This window comes from Enhydra lutris, unplaced genomic scaffold (genome assembly GCF_002288905.1).
Source record: "Enhydra lutris kenyoni isolate GAN:26980312 unplaced genomic scaffold, ASM228890v2 scaffoldscaffold54, whole genome shotgun sequence".
In the NCBI taxonomy this organism is placed as follows: Eukaryota; Metazoa; Chordata; class Mammalia; order Carnivora; family Mustelidae; genus Enhydra; species Enhydra lutris.
The window spans coordinates 9,220,695-9,240,294 of record NW_019154138.1 but is presented as its reverse complement, the minus strand read 5'-3'; the positions used below and the strand labels follow the sequence as shown (position 1 = coordinate 9,240,294).

General features: G+C 56.2%; 1 protein-coding gene across 2 annotated transcripts in view; it reads right to left on the bottom strand.

The window, feature by feature from the left end:
• LOC111157343 (copine 2) overlaps positions 1 to 15,849 on the bottom strand; it is a 44,998-nt gene extending 29,149 nt beyond the window's left edge. For both annotated transcript variants that reach the window (XM_022518670.1, XM_022518671.1), the window contains exons 1-2: positions 15,817 to 15,849; positions 1,161 to 1,375 (exon numbers count right to left, since the gene is read on the bottom strand). In XM_022518670.1, the coding sequence (XP_022374378.1) occupies positions 1,161 to 1,340 (180 nt within the window). In that variant the 5' untranslated portion in view covers positions 1,341 to 1,375; positions 15,817 to 15,849. The remainder of the gene's footprint in view (positions 1 to 1,160; positions 1,376 to 15,816) is intronic.
• Between the last annotated feature and the right edge of the window lie 3,751 nt (positions 15,850 to 19,600).

Here is a 19,600-nt window from a genome sequence, read left to right as displayed (position 1 = left end):
ACTTGTGATCTCTCTCTGTCAAATAAATAAATAAAATCTTAAAAAAAATTTTTTTCATTAAAAAAAAAAGTTGTTCAGAGCCACCATTATGCTAGACTCAAAACAAAATCCGGGGCATCATAGAGGCTCAGTGGGTTAAGCCGATACCAACAGCTCAGGTCATGATCCCAGGGTCCTGGGATCGAGCCCTACATTGGGCTCTCTGCTCCGGAGGGAGCCTGCCTCCAACCTCTCTCTCTGCCTGCCTCTCCGCCTACTTGTGATCTCTCTCTGTCAAATAAATAAATAAAATCTTAAAAAAATAATAATATAAAAATGGAAGCAGGCAGGGCACCTGGGTGGCTCAGTGGGTTAAGCCTCTGCCTTTGGCTCAGGTTGTGATCTCAGGGTCCTGGGATCGAGCCCCGCATCGGGCTCTCTGCTTGGCAGGGAACCTGCTTCTCCCTCTCTCTCTGCCTACATGTGATCTCTCTCTCTGTCAAATGAATAAATAAAATCTTAAAAAAAAAAATGGAAGAAGGCATTTTATAAAACTCTAAGGTTTTAACTATAATTATTATAGTAATTAAAAATATTCCAATATAAAACAATAAAATTATAAATATAAGTCTCTGAATTATCACAACTTAAACACAAATATCATTTTAAGTAGTAACATCCATACATTTTATTTATTTATTTTTAAATTTTATTTATTTAGGGACGCCTAGGTGGCTCAGTCAGTTGGGCATCTGCCTTCGGCTCAGGTCATCATGCTGGGGTCCTGGGATCGAGCCCCACATCAGGCTCCCTGCTCAGTGGGGAGCCTGCTTCTCCCGCTGCCTGCCACTCCCCCTGCTTGTGCTCACTTGCACTCTCTCTCTCTCTGACAAGTAAATAAGTAAAATCTTTAAAAACAAATAAATAAAATTTTATTTATTTAAATAATCTCTACACCCCAAGCGGGGCTCAAACTCACGACCCTGAGATCAAGAATCACATGCTCTACTGACTGAGCCAGCCAGGCGCTCCTCTAAAATTCAATTTTAAAAGCAACAATCTTCTAAGTAATCCCTTGGCCACCCTCCAACTACATCCCAGGTCCCAGGATCCAGTGGGAGTTCCTCCCCAGCAACCGAGCCACCCTCCACCTACCCCAGAAGCACACGGAGGGGCCTCACCTCAATCCACCTGCCATCATTCTCTGTAAAGAGGACACAGAAGGGGTCAGACTTGGAGGTCACGTCCCGGTCCAGCAGGTTCTGGCCACTCACTGACAGTTCCACCTTGCACACGCAATACTGGGAGCCCACAGGGGCCGCCCCGGCTGCCGGGGCACCTCCACTAGGGATGTAGGCCATGGGGGCTGGTGGCGGTGGCAGCAGTTCCTGGCAGTCTAGGGGGACAGAAGTGGGGATCAGAGAGGGTACAGCCATCTGCTGGACCACTCCACCCTGAGGCGGTGTCACCCTCTGACCTTCAGGATGGGGGTAGAGAGATGGAAGGACAGGTGTGTTTATGGAGGGAGGACAAAGGCAAAAGCTTGACCAAAGGAGAATGAAGAAAAATGAGCCTCCGGTGGGCAGGTTTAGTTTGAAGTTATTATCTGCGTCGGTCAATCTTTACGTGTGAGACACACACAAGGCCAAGTCACCCCTGTCAGATTAGCGACAAATCACAGTGAACACACACATCTAAGACATTCATTTTGCTGGGAAAACCAAGGCTTCTCCTGAGCAATTAACATTTTGGCATCTTGTGGCTACAGTGGAGCCTCTGATAGCTCAGGTTTCCCTCTTTGCTTTGGCCACTAGGAAGCTCACTCCTGATAACTTATCCGAAATCTGACTTTGTTCATTGCAGTTTTATTCATCTTACGTATCCCGGGCATTAGCGAGCATGGTGACTGATGCACAAGGAGGCACTGAGTGTACGCGTGTTGAATCAAAAAGATGAGTGTATAAATCAGTGAACGGATAGACCCTCACATTGCTCAGATTCTGCCTGAGTTGGTCATTATCCTCAACACAGAATTTACTCTTTCACTCGCACATGACTTCCCCCAAATTCCATGTACAGAGCCCTTCTGTACCCCTTCCACTGTCACAGCTAATTACTGGCATGTGCTTACTTTAAAGCAGTTCTGTTATCCTCCAAGTTTATCTGGAGCAAGTGCAGAGAAACCCATCTCAGGGGGCGGAGGAGGGGAGCTCTGGGCTCCACCCATAACAAGGGCCCCTGGACAAGCCCTCTGTACCTCAGTTTCCTCATCTGCTCATGAGACATCACGACACAGCCCTCCCAGACCCCAGTGCTTGGGTCTTATTTCCAGCAGCTCGTGTGTAGTTCCCACAGGCTCTGTCACTGTGTGGATGAGCCTAGCCCCCACTCACCCACAAAGGTCAGGTTCCAACTCCTTGACTAACATGTCACCCCTCACCACTGAGCAGTTGACCAGCCCTGCACTGCCCCCAAGCGGGGGACGCGGATCCAACTTACTGTGCTTCTGAGCGCTGATTACAAACTGAGCACGCCCTCTACTAATCGTCAGTCATTCTCTCTAGAGTATTTACTAAGCATCTACTAGGTCCCAGGCCCCGGGCCGGGACTGGGATCCTACGGGAAGAAGGCCGCCCAGCACAGTCTCAGCTCTCACAGTCCGGCTGACAGTGCAGGGAGAGCAGCCAGGTCCTGCGGGGGTGAGGGGGGCATAAGGGGCTTAATTCTGAAAGTGATGGAAGTCTCGGGAGGGTCTGAAGCAGGGAAGTGACATGATCTGATTTGTGTCTGGAATGGCTGACTCTAGCCCCCATGGGGAGGGGATATTCCTGTGGAGAGGAAGCAGGGAGACTGGCAGGGAGGTGGCTGTCAGCCAGGCGGGAGGGACCAAGCTGCAGCGGGCCAGCCGGGCCTGGCCTTCTCCCTCTGACCCCAGCCGCAGCCCACATCCTGAATGCCCGCCTGCCCGCCTCTGGCCGGCACACAGAAGCCCCAGTCCACAGGAGGCCTAAGTGAGTGTGGGGCTGGCGTCAGAGGCCCCTGTTCCTCTCCAGACACAGCGCACCCCAGGGCGCGCCTGACGGGGGAGGATCCGGGTCAGTGACAGAGTCAGCCATCATCCCCTCCCTCCCACCGTCTGTCCCTACAACCTCATCATTGTCACGCGAGCCCAGAGCATCAGGACAGCATTGCAATTTGCCCGAAGGGTTTATTCCTGTCCTGTAAAAATTAGTTTCCACTGGAAGGGCTGGGAAAACTGCACTCATTCTCCCTATGTGCAGCTGGGTGGCCCTCCCCATGGTGGAGAGGTGAGCAAATCCTCAACCCAGTCTGGAGAGGGGGTTGAGGGGAGGGAAAGGGAGGGGATAGGGACGTCCAAAATGGACACCTCATCATGTGGCTGAGGGATCGCCCATGTGTGCTCACAACCACCTGGAGGTGGCACGGCCTCCCACAGTCACCCCCATTCTACAGAGGAGGAAACAGGCCCAGAGAGTAGAAGTCACCTGCCCAAGGTCTCAGGGCTAGGAAGCCACAGAGGCAGGGTATGAGCTGGGTCTCCAGGCCCCCCAGGCCCATCTGTGGCCTTCCAGGCAGGGCTGGGGGATGGCCGAGCACGGTGAGGAACTCAGACCTAGGGCGGGAACGAAAGGGAGTCAGCCCAGGCAAAGGGAACCCTAGTTCCTCTGGAGTCACACTGTCTCCACCTCTGGGGTCATCCCTGATGGGGTGGGTTCCTGCTGACCTGCCTCCTCTCCACCTGACAGGCCCCCTTCACACCCCATTCTCCCCACTGCCAAGTCGGAGGCATCTGCTTTCATCCTGAGGCGTGTCAGGGACACCCCTGTGCATGCACACATGCGTATGGTCACATACACATGTGTACGCGTGCCCCAGACGAACAGAGGCAAAGGCACACACGTGTATGAACGCCTTGGGGCTGTTTCTCCCCTGCCCTCCCCCACGTCCAAGGCACCATCATCACTCCAGTGTCACCGTGCTGTCCGCCTACCCCAAGCTGGCTCTGGCCTGGTTGAGGGCATGGCCCGAAGGGGAGGGTCAGGGGTCAGGCTGGGCCGAGTTCTGGGAGCCCACGGTGGCTTCACCTGCTTTAGCCTTAGTCAGGAGGCCCTAGCTAGAGTGGGCAAGAGGTGGGAAGGGGAGGGGTGCTTCTCCCCCAGGCTGGGAGCTGGCAGGTTCCCCAACCCCAACTCACCCTCTGGCTGGAAGCTTCTGGATCCCCGAAATGGGGAGCACATGATGTCCGGAGTTGGGGCAGGCAAGGGTCAGAGTGGGCCCCTCTGTGCCAGCCCGGCAGCGGGCAGGCGGGCCGGACCCTGAGGCCTGACGCAACGGAAAAAGAAATCACAGCTTCTGCCGGGGCCGGGGGGGGGGGGCTCCCCTCCTACTCCAGCAGGAGGGCAGACGGACAAGGTGTCATTAAAGGAGGGTTGGGCCTGCCATGCGCATCTGGGCCAAGTGGAAACCTCCTTAATGTAGCCCCCGCCCCACAGGTAATTTGAGGTTACGGGCTGCCTGGGGGGCATGGGGAGCCAGGGCCCATTTGCAGATAGTCCTGACTCTTGGCCCAGGTGGGCACAGGCCTTCCAGGGTGTCCAGATCCCCAGGGAAGGAGCTGGAAGGCGGGGATACGAAACCAGTAGTCAGTCCCTCTTACAGATGAGGCAAAGAGAGGGCAGGGCTTGGGAATTCCCATTCATTACCTCCACAAACACTCCCTGAGGGCCCTGCGATGAGGAGCAATGAAGGAGACACAGAAGCTTCAGCACCCCCCCAACCCCCACAGAGTCCCCTGGCTCCAGCTCCTAATGTGTCCTGCCCTTTAGGCAGGACAGGACAGATCTGGAAACTCTGTGCTGAACCACAGGTCTAGAACATTAGGGTTGTAGCCAGAAACCTAGGAACCCATCATCCTTGATCTTGGTCTTTCCTTCACCCCCCTCTATCCCACACCTGCTGCAGATTCCACCTCCAGGATGCGGAGCAATGTCCTCATCGCCCCACTTCCACTGCATTGGCCCAGCCAGCCAGATCTCCCTGAGCAACCCAGAGTCAGAGAGAGTCTCTACACGTGCAAAGCAGATGCTACCGCACTTCTACCTAAAAATCTTCCAGTGGCTTCCCCTCCCAGGCCACACAAAACCCCAGTTCTTCCCAGGCTCCTACCCCATCTCATGCCACCTTCCCCCTCCCCCTGCCCGTCCCCGCTACATGGGCCTCCTCCGGCTCTGCCAACCTCTCTCCTGCCTCAGGGCCTTTGCACTTGCTATCCACTCTGCCAGAAATGCTCTTCACAAGATGGGTCTTAGTAGTCAGAGGCCTTTTCTGGTCGCCCAAGCTAATGTGATTTCTGTCTCAGCCCCACACTACAGTTTCCTTTACAGATCACTGCAATGTACACTCACTTTACTTGTCTACCTGTCTGTGTACTATCTGTCTGCCCACCCCCACACTAGAATGTAATGTCCAGGAGGGAGGGATTACTACTGCTTCCCCAGCACGTCGGGCAGCAAGCACACATAATGAGTACTGAATAAGTATGTACCAACGAGGGAGGGAGAGAACTCACTAGGCAGGCTCTTTAATGTCAGAAAAATCACAACCACCTCTTCCTGGCACATGTCACAAACTGCAGACGCTCATGATTGCTTTAAGAGACCAGCAGGAGAGGGCCTCACGTCCCCCTTAACAAGGGTGGAAACTGAGGCCCCAGACGGGGCAGTGGTTTCTCTAAAACAGGGAAGGATGATTTCAAGGCCAAAGGCCTGCTTGCCCAACTCCATCCTTCCGCCCACTACCGGCCCTCGCGGCTCAGGACCCAGGAACCGGGCTGCACACCCCACTCACAACAGGGAGGGGACACCGAGGCCAGGAGGGATCCCAACTCAGAGACACTCAGTGCCAGGGAAACACCAAGAGCGTCAGCCACAGGGAGAGGGGCAGTGGGGCAGGGGAGGTAGACGGCAAGCTGGAGAAAGGGGGAGCCGGCTGGGGAAAAGAGGGGTGGAAGACGGAGGGCGGGGCTGAGGTGCCACGGGAGGCAGTAGCCCTCACTCCGGGGATTCTCAGTTCGAGGACAGCATGGGCCAAATGTAACCATGGGACCACCTATCGGGACTTCAGGCGCAGGTCAGCAATGTGCCCCTTGAAAAAGCGTGTTCACCTTGATATTTAGAAGATAAAATAAAGAAACGCCATTTTCCATGCTCACTATGGAAAGTAATGCTCTATGAAGTCTGGCCAGTGGCAGGAACAAGGAAGGGGACTCAGTCCTCTGATCGCTACCGGCGACAGTGAGGAGCACACACTCTGGACTCAGGACGCCGGACTTTGAATCCCTGGCTCTGCTATTTACCCGCTGTGTGTCCTTGGGCAAGTTACTCAAAGTCTCTGGTCTCTGTTTCCCCCCTTATCTATAAAATGATGACAGCGAGTGCGCGAAGGGAAGCGCTTAGAATGACAGCTCATAGCTGGTGCTATTTACCAGCAATCCTTGATGGCTGGGGGCAGGTGGAGCAGATCGAAACCCCGGGAGACCTGCAAGTGTACGGATTATGTCAAAGGGGCCTGAGAGTTAAAACTGGTTGAGAAATATGGCTCTAGGTTCCCCTTCTCAACCGGAAGGCACGGTGCTGGGACGCCGGTAGCAGGCAGGGTGGTGGATGGGGAGGCCAGGGAGGGGGTAACGGCTTCAGGCTCCACATGGTGCCTTAGGGTTCTCAGCCATGCAGCGAAGCCCACTCCGTGGGGTCTGATCGTTGACAGCAGAGGCTCCAGCGGTGGTGGCCCCCGGCTCCATGTGTGTCCCCGGGTCCTCAGCATCTCCCCGGGGGCTTGTCAGAAATGCACCACCCTGGGCCCCACCAGACCTGCTCGGTCAGAATCCCTAGAGTGGCACTTAGCAACCTGTGTTTTAACAAGCCCTCCCGGTGATTCTGCGGTGGGCTAAAGTATACACGGGACCCGGCAGGGTAGCTAGGTGGGGCATCACATGAAAATGCAGATTCTGATTCAGCAGGTCTGGGGAGGGACCTCCAGGTCTGCGTTTCCAGCCAGCCCCCAGGATGCTGAGGCTGCCCCTCTGAGACCATACTTCGAGCACCGGGCTCCTGGATCCAAGCTTGCAATATGGCCGCCTCATGGCTGGCCACGTCCCGGGGCGGGTGTTGGGGGAGCGCTCTAGGTGGGCCTGCCCTGGGTGTAATTAGGCCCATGTTCTACTTGGTCCTCCTTCCAGAACTGCTCCCAGCCAGGTCTCTGCAGATCTCTGAGTTTGCCATGTCCCATCTAGAGGGTAACACTGTTGGCCAGAACCCTCGGTTTACCAGATGCCTGGTCGCTGCTGGCTGGCCCTGATGGCTTCACTGGCTGAACTGGGGTCAGATTGTGTCTTGACTGTGTCCAGATCTAAGTGGCCTCCTTCGCCCCATTTCCTAGACGAGACGATCCAAGAATACAAATGGCAACTGTATGAGGCTTCCCCAGAGAAAACAGAACCAACAGGAGAGCTATATATAGAGAAAGAGGTTTCTTTTAAAGAATTGGCTCATGCAGTTGTGGGGGCTGCAAATTCTAAATCTGTAAGACAAGACGGAAAGCTGGAAATTCAGGTCAGTCAGAGGTGACACTGGCAGTCTTGAGTCCAAAATCCACAGGGCAGGCCAGGCAGGGTGGAAACTAGACAAGACTTCCACGTTGCGGGATAGATCTATTTTTAAGATGAAGTCTACCCCCGCCATGGGGCTCGAACTCACGACCCAAGATCAGGAGTCGCACGCTCTAGCTCTACCGACAGAGATAGCTGCCAGCTGGGTGTCCCTCTATGTTGTAGTCTTGGCACTGAATTCCTTCTTCTTGGAGAAGATCTTTGCTTTTATAAAAGGCCTTCAATTGATTGGATGAAGCCCACCCACATCATGGAGGATAATCTGCTTTAATAAAAGTCTACTGCTTTAAATGTTAATCACATCTTAAAAATACCTACACAGGGACATCAGAACAATGTTTAACCAAACAACTAGTCACCACAGTCTCACCAAGGTGACACATAAAATTAACCATCACCACAAACTTCAGCCTGTAGGAGACCCACATGGGGCAGGAAAACAGGGTGCTGGGGCTAGAGTTCTGGGCCAGCCCTTCCTGAATGTAGGAGCTAGGGGGGCCTACTCCCACTCTGCCTGCTGGAAGGGAAGAGAGGAGGCAGGTGCGGCTGCACTGATGAGAAGTAGTAATAAACTGAGAGTAATAATCACACCTATTCCCAGCCCTGTGTGGAGCACAGTATGGACTTCCACGGCTCCACGACATCCTTGAGCGATGTGTTAGCACCGCTCCCATTCTTCAGATGAGCAAACTGAGGCATGGAAGGGTCTGCATCCCAGAGCCTCTGCTAAGATGACTTCAGATAAGCCCCTTGGTTCTTCTGGATCTTAGTTTTTCTTATCTATCGACTAGAAAGTACAAAAGTGACACAGGGCACCTGGGTGGCTCAGTAGGTTGAGCCTCTGACTTTAGCTCAGGTCATTAACCCAGGGTCCTGGGATCAAGCCCCACATCGGGTTCTCTGCTCAGCGGGGAGCCTGCTTCCCCCTCTCTGTCTGCCTGCCTCTCTGCCTACTTGTGATCTCTCTGTTAAATAAATAAAATTAAAAAAAAAAAAAAAAAAGGCCTGACACACTGTAGGGGCTGGCTCAAGATGAGAAAAACCTCTCTGGGGCTCCAGGCTGTTCTCAGTACAACACCCAAGCCCCTGACAGAGTGCTTACACTCCTGGCTCCAGCTACGCTGGCCACGACACCGAGTTCTGGCTGGATGTCTGCATGCCTTGGTCATTTTGCATATGCTGTTCCATCTGCCTGGAGTACCCTTCCCTCTCATTCACTTGGCTTTTTCATTCTTCAAACTCAGCTCAGCAAAACAGTGAATCCACGGTGTCCCCCTCACACCCCATTGCTACCCCTAGGCTGACCATACCAAGAGGGGGACGAGGCTGCTGGGGGTGAGGGAGTGTGGACTGCTACAATGTCCTTGGAGGAATGTACAGCAGGGTCTCCAGAAGGTAAACAGAAGCATCCCGTGATGACCCAGCAACGCCCAGCAGAAACATCACACACGTATGTTTGCCAAAGGGCCCCCGACAAGGACTCTCACAGCAGCACTATTCCTAGGATCCCCAAACTGGATACACCCCAAACGCCCATCATCGGGAGGAGGGCTAAGGAAACAGGACCCCCCACACCGTGGATTATACCGTGGGGCCGGACAAACAGAGCCAGACGAAAGGAATACCTGGTCCTGTCTGATTTCCTTTATAGGGAACGAAACAGGCAAAACAGGTCTATGCTGTTGGGAGTCAGAAGAGTGGTGGGACAGGTGAGGGGATGGGTGCTTGTGACCAAACAGGGCGGGCGGGGGGGACACATGGGGGGGTGCCCTGGAGATGGTCATGTTTCCATTCCTGGGTCCCAGGTGCTGCTGATGGATGCTTGAGTTGGTGGCCTGTCCCTGAGTTGTACACATGGGACATCTGCTCCATTTCTGGACATTTTATACTTCAGTGAAATGTTGTAAAACCAAAAACTCAGGGAGTCCTCCATAAAGCCCCTCCTGAGACCCTGGTCCTAGGCAGGAGGCACTGCCACTATCACCACTGGCTTAAGAAATGTTGCCACTGTCACCACTGGCTTAGGAAATGTCACCGTCCTTTGCTGAAAGTGAGGAAAGGGGAAGGGGACCATAGGTTCTCAGCATGCCCGACAGGCCAGTTCCGGGATCTCAGAATCATGAGTTGCGTCTGAATCTCCCAGCTGAAAGGCTCCAGGCAGGTCTGGTCCCACCTTCCAGGCACACACCAACCCTAGCCACAGCCCCGGTTCTGAGGGGAAGGGGGAGTCCAGCCCCGAGCCGCTCACACCCCTGGGCCCTCCCTGCAAGCCTGGGGCTGCACTGCTCCCCACAGGCGGCACATAGCCCCCAGAGAGTGCACCGGGCTCTCGCCCAGGGGGGGGGGGGGGGGGCCTCTCAACACCAATCACTTCTCTATCTCCACGAAGGCATGGCACTCCCGACAGGCGGCGGCCAGGCCATTACAAGGATAAATATAGCAGCAGACAGCACCCTGAGGGAGCTGCAACAGGGGTCTGATGCCCCCCAGCCCTCCAGCCTCCACCAGACCACACCCCGACTGCAGCCTCCCCCAACCCCCGCCAATCACCAAGCTCTGGCCCCTGGGGAAGGGGGCCTCCCTGCTTCAGCTCAACCTTGGTCCAAGGGCCTTGGCCCGTCTCACCAGCCTATGGCTCCGCAGCGGGCACAGCAGGCTGCCAGGTGCCTCCATGCTCCTCCCCACCCCCTCCGGGAGTCCAGGCGCTGGGTTAAGTCCTGCTTCTGCCACCTGCCACCTCCTCCCTCCTAGGCCTCAGCTCCTTCTTCCACCAAGCGAGGCAAGGGACGGGCTGCTGTCCCGCCTCCCAGGAAGCGTGACAGGGAATGGGTATGGATGCACCTTGGGGTGCACAGGGTACTTCAGGGACCTTGGGTGTCGGCAGGGCCAAGCTCGGAGGCTAAACCAAGCTAATGGTGGATGGAGGGCATGGGGATGGTGGCCACCAGCCGAAGTCATTCCCACCTGGCTTCATTCGAAGGGGCAGCCTCAGGCACAGGAGCAGCCCTGGGCCCTTCCTTCTTCCCTGGGGTGCCCATGCTCAGCCAGGGACTACCACGGGGAGACTAGAAACGAGGGCTCCCCAAAAGTGTGTCAACTCTTGCAAGTTCCTTGCCCTCTCTGTGCCTCAGTTTCCCTGCCTGTGAAGGGCTGGGGCTCCTTCCGGTCTTGAGGAATCTACACATAGCCCTCAGTCTTCCCTGGGCTGCTCTGGGCCTCAGCCCCAAGCTCTGCTCACCCCACCCCGCTGGAATCTCTGGGCTGATTTACCCTGAAAGTCACCTGGGCTCACCCGGGTCCAAGTCCCCACATGGATTCCTAAAGGGTGGCGAGGCACCGCTGCTCACACCCCTCAGCACGTGGGGATCTCCCCCACTTTTCCTCGACAGCTTCCTTTAGTTCCGTAGCTTTCTTGCTGCCCAGCCCACACCCTGCCACACTGAAGGGCTGCCCTCAGCCCGACAGCCCTCAGCCTGATAGTGGGGATAGGCCTCTCTGAGCCAGAGGGCAGGTGCTACCCCAGGCCCAGCCCTCCCCATGAGCCCTTCTGGTCAAGGGCATCATGGTCTGCTCCTGGGCTCTGGGTCCTCCCTGAGAAGGAAACAGTAGCGCAGGCTGAGTGTGCCTGGTCCTGTCCTGAGGCTTACGGCATCCCACTGTGGCCTCCCTGCAGTCCCAGGACACGGCACCTCTCACCAGCACCCCATTTTACACATCGGACAACTGAGGCACAGAGAAGTTATGGAAACTGCCTGTTAGCGGTTGAGTTATGTTCCCCTAAAAACTAAGTTGAAATTCTAACTCCCCAGTGCCTCAGAATGGGAACTTTTCTGGAAAGACGGTGGCTGCAGATGTAATTAGCTAAGATGAGGCCAGACGGGGGGAGGAGGGGCTCTTAATCCAATATGACTGGTGTCCTTATGAGGCACCAAGGGAAGGAGGCAGAGAGCGGAGTGAGTGATGCTACCACAGCTCCCAGGAGCTGGAACAGGCAAGAAAGCGCCCTCCCCTTCAGCCTTTAGTGGAGCAAGGCCCTGCCAACACTTTGAATTTGGCCTTCTGGCCTCCAAAACTGAAGATATTTCTGTGTTGTGAGCTGCCCAGTTTTGGGTCCTTTGTTACAGCAGCCCTAGAAAACTAATACAGCACCCAAGGTCATCCGGCTAGTCCGTGGCAAACCAGAGTGTGACACCAGGCAGCTGGGATCCTTGCATTCACGGTGCCAAGCACACCCCTCCCCGAGGGGCCACAAGGGTGACTTGGAAAGATGGCTGCGGCCCAAAAGGAGGGAGGGGTCAGATGGCGTCATCTGCGGGGAGCTGAGCATGCTCTCTCCTGCATCCCGGGGAGCGGCCAGCCAGGCACAGCGTACAAGCCAGATGACCCCAGCTCCCAGCAAGATACAAGAGCCACCAACGGAGAAAGAGGGCTCTTAGAATACACTAAGCATGTTCCTACCTCAGGGCCTTTGCTTGTGCTGTCTCCTCTGTCGGGGCACCCTCCCTCTTTTATGCATTCAAAAATACCCACAGAACACCTGCTGGGCACCAGGCACAGCTGGGATACAGCCGTGAACCTGAGACCATGGCCATGGATTAGCATGTCTGCTCGAATGTCATGGCCTCCCTGACACCTCACAGAGTGCCTCCCCCACCCCACCCCCCCACCAACTATGTGAAATCTTCCTGCCAGCTCGTCATTGGCGGCCTCTCTCTGTCCCCCATTCCACTCTGAGCTCCATGGCGTTGCCCTGGCTTCAGTGCTGTCCCTGGCCCAGAGGAGCTGCTCAATAAACATTTACTGAGTGACAACCAGGCGGCACCACAATGAATGGAACATGGGGCCCAATGCCACTGGTGGAAGAGGACTCGCAGCCCTCTTTAGGTTACAAGCCCTTTCAAAGCTGCCCGAAGAACCCCATAAAGAAAGCAGCGGGGAGAGCTCCTGGTAAGGAGCGCCATTTCCCAGACAAAGAAACTGAGGTCAGGGGGGTTAAGAGCTGTGGCCCAGGTCACACGGGGAGTGGGTGACCCTCCCCAGCGCACCTCAGTCCCCTGGGGAGGGAGCCCATGGCAGCAGTGGCTACCTCCACCTCCTCCACCCCTGGTCCTTGGGTGTCAGGCAAATAATCCCACCCTCTCCGGACGTGTGCCTTTCCTCGTCCATCAGCAAGCCCGCAGCCCTGGGCCGCTCCCCCAGCACTTAGCGGGCTGAGCAGTAAGGCCTCCAGAGACGCAAGAGGGCAAAGTCACGACTCCTTGGGGCTCTGTCAGCGCACATCACAGGCCCCTGTGACGGGAGGCTACAGTGCGGGGCAGCCCCAGACATCCATCGTGTATTTACGGAGCACCTCTCTCAGGGCAGGGAGAGGGCCCTGAACAAGATAGGCATGGTCCTCGCCGTCCATGAGGCTGCCACTCTTCGGGAAGAGGAGAGATAATAAGCGGATACACAAACGAATAAATAAGGTGACCGTAGAAGGTGGTTAATGCCACCCCGAGAAAAATTAAGCGAGGTGATACCCAGGGAGTGAGCAATTAGCAGCTAATTAGCCTCATCTCAGACCCTAGAGGAAGAAGGTGAGGAGAGAGCAGCGGAGAAAACTCCAGAACACCAAACAGCACCGAACAGCACAGTCAGTCCATTTGACCCCACCAGGGGGGAAGAGGCCAGCTGAGAACGAGGAGGCACCTTAGACCCCCACCCAGCTCTTAGGCAGTACAGGACCTCAGGAAGCTGTGACTCCTTCAGGACCCCCAAGTCTCCCTCTGGATGGTGGGGGTGGGACATGACCGTCCTCTTCTCCAGCTGCTGCCTGCCGAGATCCTAGGGTGACCCAGCCTCCTGGCTCCCAAGGACCCCATCCTGTGTTCTGCAGGGCACTGGGCAGGACTGGAGGGGACCCTGCCCACTTTCTGAGGCCAAGTCTCCAAAGGAGAGGGGGCTGGAATCCTGAAGTGGTTGCGCCTGATCCAGCAGCCCCTGTAAGGGTTGGGGATGGGGGGGGAAGGGTGGGGGACTTCCATCGGGCAGCTGGGACCCTGGCCCTGGGCTGGGGGCTTCTCAGTAGGGGACCTTGCCTGGGGACAATGCTCCCTGCTCTGACAGGAGTGAAGGAATTCTTAGAGAATGTTCTTTGTTTTCTGTCACTCCTTAGAATGGGAACACAATCAGATCTACCATCCCTCACAGCGTCCTCCTCCGTTGGGCAGAACCTGCCCACTCGGGACTCTGCACTTTGAACAATCCAGAAGCCTGACATTTGGCTCTTCTCTTCTCTCCAAGAAGGATGCAGGAGAAGGGAGAAGAGTCTGGCCTGAAAAAACCCCAGAAGGAATCCTAAATGCCCTCATCAGGCTTACGGATATTCCCAGGAATAACAACACTGACAGTTAACAGTGACCTAGTGCTTGTCACCAGACGAGTCACAACGCTGGCACATGAGCCCTTTGTTGCCTAATCCTCACAACTCCCTTTAAATAAATACACAACTACCCTAAAAGATGACAAAGGTATACAGAGTATCATTCTTACTACTTTACAGGTAGAGACACTGAGGCTCAATCCCTGGCCCTCTTCTCCCTGAGTTTTTAATTTTCACAGTCCCGGGGAGGGGGGTACCTTGAAACACCGCATATGCCATTCATGAAGCACACTCCACTTTGCAGAACCCCTGTTCTCCGGTTGCAGCCTCCCAGGAACCCTATAAACTGGAATGTGTCATAGTGTGCTTCATTTTACTAATGGAAAACCCCCCGAGCCCAGAGAGTGAGAAGGCACACACACAGGAAGTGGCAGAGGACAAGGAGAATCCGTTAGTCAATATTCTTAGTCCCTGGTTCTTTCCTTGGCCAGACTTGCCCCGGGGGGACCCCTCCCACAGAGGCCAGCAGGGCTGCCTGCCTGGGGCAGTACCAGAGCACACTGGGCCCTATGCCAGAGGGACTGCAATAAAACCACTCCTTATGTTTGCACCCTGCCTCCAGGTGCACAGGTCCTTGACCATTAGCCCATTTTACAGATAAGCGGGGGAGACTCGCAGGGGGAGGAGTGGCCCCCCAGCTCACCTACCCGAGGCCATTCAGACCCCAGCAAGACTGGCCACAGCAGCTGCTGAAGGTTACAAAGGGGTTCCTCCCCCCCAATTACTGAAGCTGTGGGGGGCCCAAGGAAGAGAAAAAGCACTCCACCCATGGGTGATAGCCCACACCCCTAAGGCAAGCAAAAACTAAGGGCAGACAAAACAAAGGGCCGCTTGTAATTCTCCCAGATCCCTTGCTGGTGTCACTCTCCCCAAATACATAACAGGGCTGGAAGAATCACAGGCATCAGCATGAGCCTGGCTACCAGAGCCCTGGATTCCAGTTCCCCTTCCTGATCTTGGGCAAAATCACAGCCCCCTTCGCCGGGGAGTTTGTCCAAGGAATGGGGGGCGGAGGGCGGGGCTGGGGAAAGGGATGGGAAGAGGGGAGTAAGACACCTCTATTCTCAGAAAAGCAGGGCTGCGGAGAAAGGAAAGGAAGCAAGAGCCTCGCTCTTTCTCTCTCCCCATGTCCCCCCACCCCACCCCCTTAACCACACAGGTGCCAGACAGATTTTGCGGGGGGGGGGGGGGGAACAATTTTGCAAACACACTTCGACTTCTGGGAAGCTGCCCAGCTCCACTCCCTCCCTTCGTTCCCTCTTCCTGGGCGGGGAGCTGGCTCTCCCGCAGGGCGCTGGGGCGGGGGTACTGGGGGTTGACAGCAGGGTGCGGGGGCCAGGGGCCAGCCCGACCCCAAGTCTTCAGCAGCTACTACAATGGCGGGAACTCTACCTTTCGGACGCCCCCAGACTCCTCGGGGAAGGTAGGCGAGTCCCTAAACAGCTGGGCTCGAACCCCGAGGGGCGCCACCCTCCTCCCGCACCCTCCCGGCTTTGCCCCGGGGCGCAGCCGGAGCGCCCCCGCGTGGCCGGGTCGCAGCTGAGTCACCCAAGCCCCCGAGCGTGGGTGCCCCCGGGTGACAGGGGCTTGGGGCGCCACGGCCCCCGAGGCGGAACCCAGCTTCCTTCCAGCCCGCCACCGGCGCCAGAAGCCGAGCCCGAAGGCCGAACTTAGCTCTGGCGCCAGGGCGCCCCGCCCGCCCCTGGCCCGCCCGGGCCCCACTCACCGCGAGTCCCGCGGGCTCCGCCGCCCTCACGGCGCGGCCGCCGCTGCCGCTGCCCGCGCTCCGGGCCGCCGGGACATCCCGGGGCGCTCCCCTGCTCGGCAGGGCCCGCGGGCGCGAGACGGGCTCAGGGCGCTGCCCGCGCGGCCCCGGCCAGCTCGCGTGCGCTCCCAGCCGCTCGGGGTCCGGCGCTCCTCTCGGGCGGGCGGGCGGCGGCGGCGGCGGCGGCGGCTCGGGCTCCTCCCTCCCGCCTAGAGGGGCGGGGGTGGGAGGGAGGTGGGGAGGCGAGGCGGGCGCTTCCTGGAGGGGCGAGCACTCCCCACGCGCGGAGCGGGAGCGCTGTCCCGCCCGCCGCCCGCAGCTCGGAGCCCGTGGCTGGCGCGCCCTAGCGCTCCGGGCTCTCGGCGCCGCGGGGGCCTAACGGCCGGGGCCGGAACCCGAGGGTCCGAACGCTCGAGGCTGGGACTCCGCGGATCGGAGCGCGGCTGGTTCGCACCTTCCCTGGCCGGCCTCGCCGCGAGCCGCGGGCACCTCCGAGTTCCGAGCACCGTGCGCTCAGGGCCGCGGACGCGGGAACCGAGGGGTGGGCTCAGCTCGGGCCTACGGGGCCCCAGCGCGCCGCCTGTGGCCTCGACCCCCAGGGCCCCGAGCTGCGCCCTCGGGGGGTACACGGCAGGGCTGGGTTCTGGGCTGCGTTGAGCCGCGCTAGGACCGCAGAGTCTCCCCCTCCTCCCGTAGTAAAAGAGCTCGGCATTTTCTTGTCGCCAGACACTGGGAAGATGACACATATTTCTCTGGCAGAGACGCTAAGATAAAGACAGTTTCAACAGTGCCTGGGATAGTTAGCGGGCGCGTAATTAAGGGGGGCCTTGAGGCCCTGGCCCTGAGTCCCCCTTTTCTGTGAAGGCCTTCTTTTACCCTAGAAGAAGCATCAATTCTTAAGAAACGCATTTATCGCCTCCGGGCGCTCCCGCTGCAGACCACTCAGCGGTATTTATCTGCACACACACACCCCAAAATCTGGGCCTCCGCTGGCTCAGCCGCATTTAACCAGATTGTGGGAGATCTCACGGCCAAGTCCAAAGCCCTTGGCCCTGCGGCTCAAGGACCTCGTGCTTGGGTTGTGGGTTTTCCGTTCCGGGTAGGAGAGGGTTAACTAAGAGATTCACACTGCAGCCTGTGAACCTCCCTCCAGTCTGAGTCACAGGCACTTTGCAGCCTTGGAGGGGCGGACACTAAGAAACCCCAGGGCTCTGAGCTTTGTTCTCTGCCTGCCTGTCCCCATCCATCCTTCCTTTCTCCTAGCTCTCCTCACCTTTCCTCCACCTAAGTCTTCAAAGACCTCTCGGCCCAGCTTTGGGGCAAACCAATCCATAGACATACTTCATCCAGCGCCATCCCCACCTCCCCCAGGAAGCCTTGCCTGATTGATCTGCCCGCCCCCCCCCATCCCTATCCTCTCCTTGCTTCAGAGCCACAGGAGTGGCAGGTCCTGGGATGAACTATGGTGAACACAAGCAGAGTCCCTCCCCTCGGGTTCCTCACCTCCCCGGACCAAACCCATGACCCAGGTAATTGTATTATTGGGTGAAAAGTGCAAAGATTGGAGGTGGGGTGGCCCAGAAGACCCCACTCAGCCACGGAAGTCAGACTTCCCCAAGGAGCCCCGAAGGATGAAGTAGTTGGGTCTGCCCAGGGTGAAGAAGATCCTGGATCCCTGGCCACAGGGACAGAATTTAATAAAGGTCAGGGATCCCAGCAACTGCCCTCCTAGGTATCTACCCAAGAGAAATGAAAGCCTGTGTCCAAACAAAAACTCCTACGCAAATGTTCATTGCAGAATAGTTCAGAAAAGCCAAAAAGTAGGGACAACTCCAATGTCCATTAAGCAATGAATGGATAAACAAAATGTGCTTTCTCCACACCATGGGATATTATTCAGTCATAGAAGGGGGTGGTGTGCATACGATCTGGACGAACTTTGAAGTCATGATGCTAAGTGAAAGGAGCTGGTCACAAAAGACCGCGCATATGTGTGATTCCATTGCCATGAAATGTCCACACTAGACAAGTCCACAGGCACAGAAGGAAGCCTAGTAGTTATCTAGGCCTGGGAGGAGAGACTGGGGAGTGATTGCTATTAATGAGGGTTTTGGGCGCCTGGGTGGCTCAGTCAAGCGTCAGCCTTCGGCTCAGGTCATGATCTCAGGGTCCTGAGATCGAGGACTGCCTTGGACTCCCTGCTCAGTAGGAACTCTGCTTCTCCCTCTGCCCTCCCCTCTGCTCGGGTTCTCGTGTGCTCTCTCTCTTTCTTGCAGAAATAAACAAAATCTTAAAAAAAAATAGGGATTTCTTGGGAGATAATTAAAAATGTCCTGAACTTAGATGACGGAGTTGCACAGCTGTAGGTATACTCAAACCATTGACTTGTAGACTTCAAAGGGGTGAATGTTATGTCTAATACAAAGCCAGGGAGCAGGAGAGGCCAGAGGTCAACCGATGAAGGCCAAGTGACCATCATGTGTTGATTCTACACTTGATGCACACACAATGCAAGGCCTTCACAGCACAATGCTGAAGGGAGTCTTTCCTCACCTAGCTGGGGTTCTCTCTGCAAAAGCAGAAGGCCTTGATTTCCTGAAATAGGTCTAAGTGTGTGTGTGTGTGTGTGTGTGTGTGTGTGTGTGTATGCACGTGTATGAAACACCTGCTGTCTGGGTGTTTATGTCCACAGTCCAGGCTGTCTGGGCAGACAGATGAGAACAACCAGGGTTGCCTATACACTTGAGTGTGAATTTAAGACACTCCAAAAAAAAAAGAGTATTGCGTACCAGGCCCTGGCTGGCCTCAGGCGTGTGGGAGGGGGTAGAGGATGGCGGGGCTCCCAGTTATTAATGTTGCATCACAAATCCCCCCCAAACCTTATAATCTATCTCTCAAGGCTCTGAGTGTGGGGGTTCACCTGGGCTCAGCTGGGGTGGTCCTCGCTTAGGATTTCTCAAGCAGGTGCAGTCAGATCACAAGAGGGGCTGGCATTCTCTAGAAGGCATATGTTTGGCGGTTGATGCTGACTGTTGGCTTGGACCTCAGCAGGAGTGGTCCATGACCGTTCGTGCGGCCTGGGCTTCCCTGGGATATGGTGGCTGGTTTCCGAGAGTGAGCAGCGAGCATCCCAAGAGGACCAGGCAGAAGCCTTGTTATCTTTTATACAACCTTGGCCTTGGAATTCATACGATGTCATTCTGCCGTAGTCACCAGCTCTCTCCATAGACCCTCCTCTCTGAGAGGACTGTCACTGTTATGGGAGATACAGTGGTGGCCGTCTTTGGAGAACACCGTCTGCCACAGGGAGCTGATACGGAGACATATCCGTGATGGAGACATACCCCGTAGGATCACATGGCTGACTCCAGAGCCAGATTCTAGGCATGGAGCCATGGCTCTGGTTTGAATCCCAGTGGCTGTCATTATTGCCTGGGTGAGATCACTCATTCCTCTGGGCCTCAGTCTCCTGCTCAATAAAAATGGGAGGATAGATTTGGTATCCACTTCTTGGGATGCTTGTGGGAAATTCAGAGAGACCCTTGTGTGATTAGAAGGGTACCAAGCACTCCTAGACATTGGAACTGTCTTTAAGTTCCAGAGTTGTGGTCGCTGTAATGCAGGGAGCCCCGCTTCTAGGGTCAGGATGCCCAGGCACTCCCTCCCCTTCCAGTCAGCCCCAGACACCTCCATCAGCCCCAACCTTGTGCTGAAATATTTGTGTGGGGGTGCGGACCACAGGCAT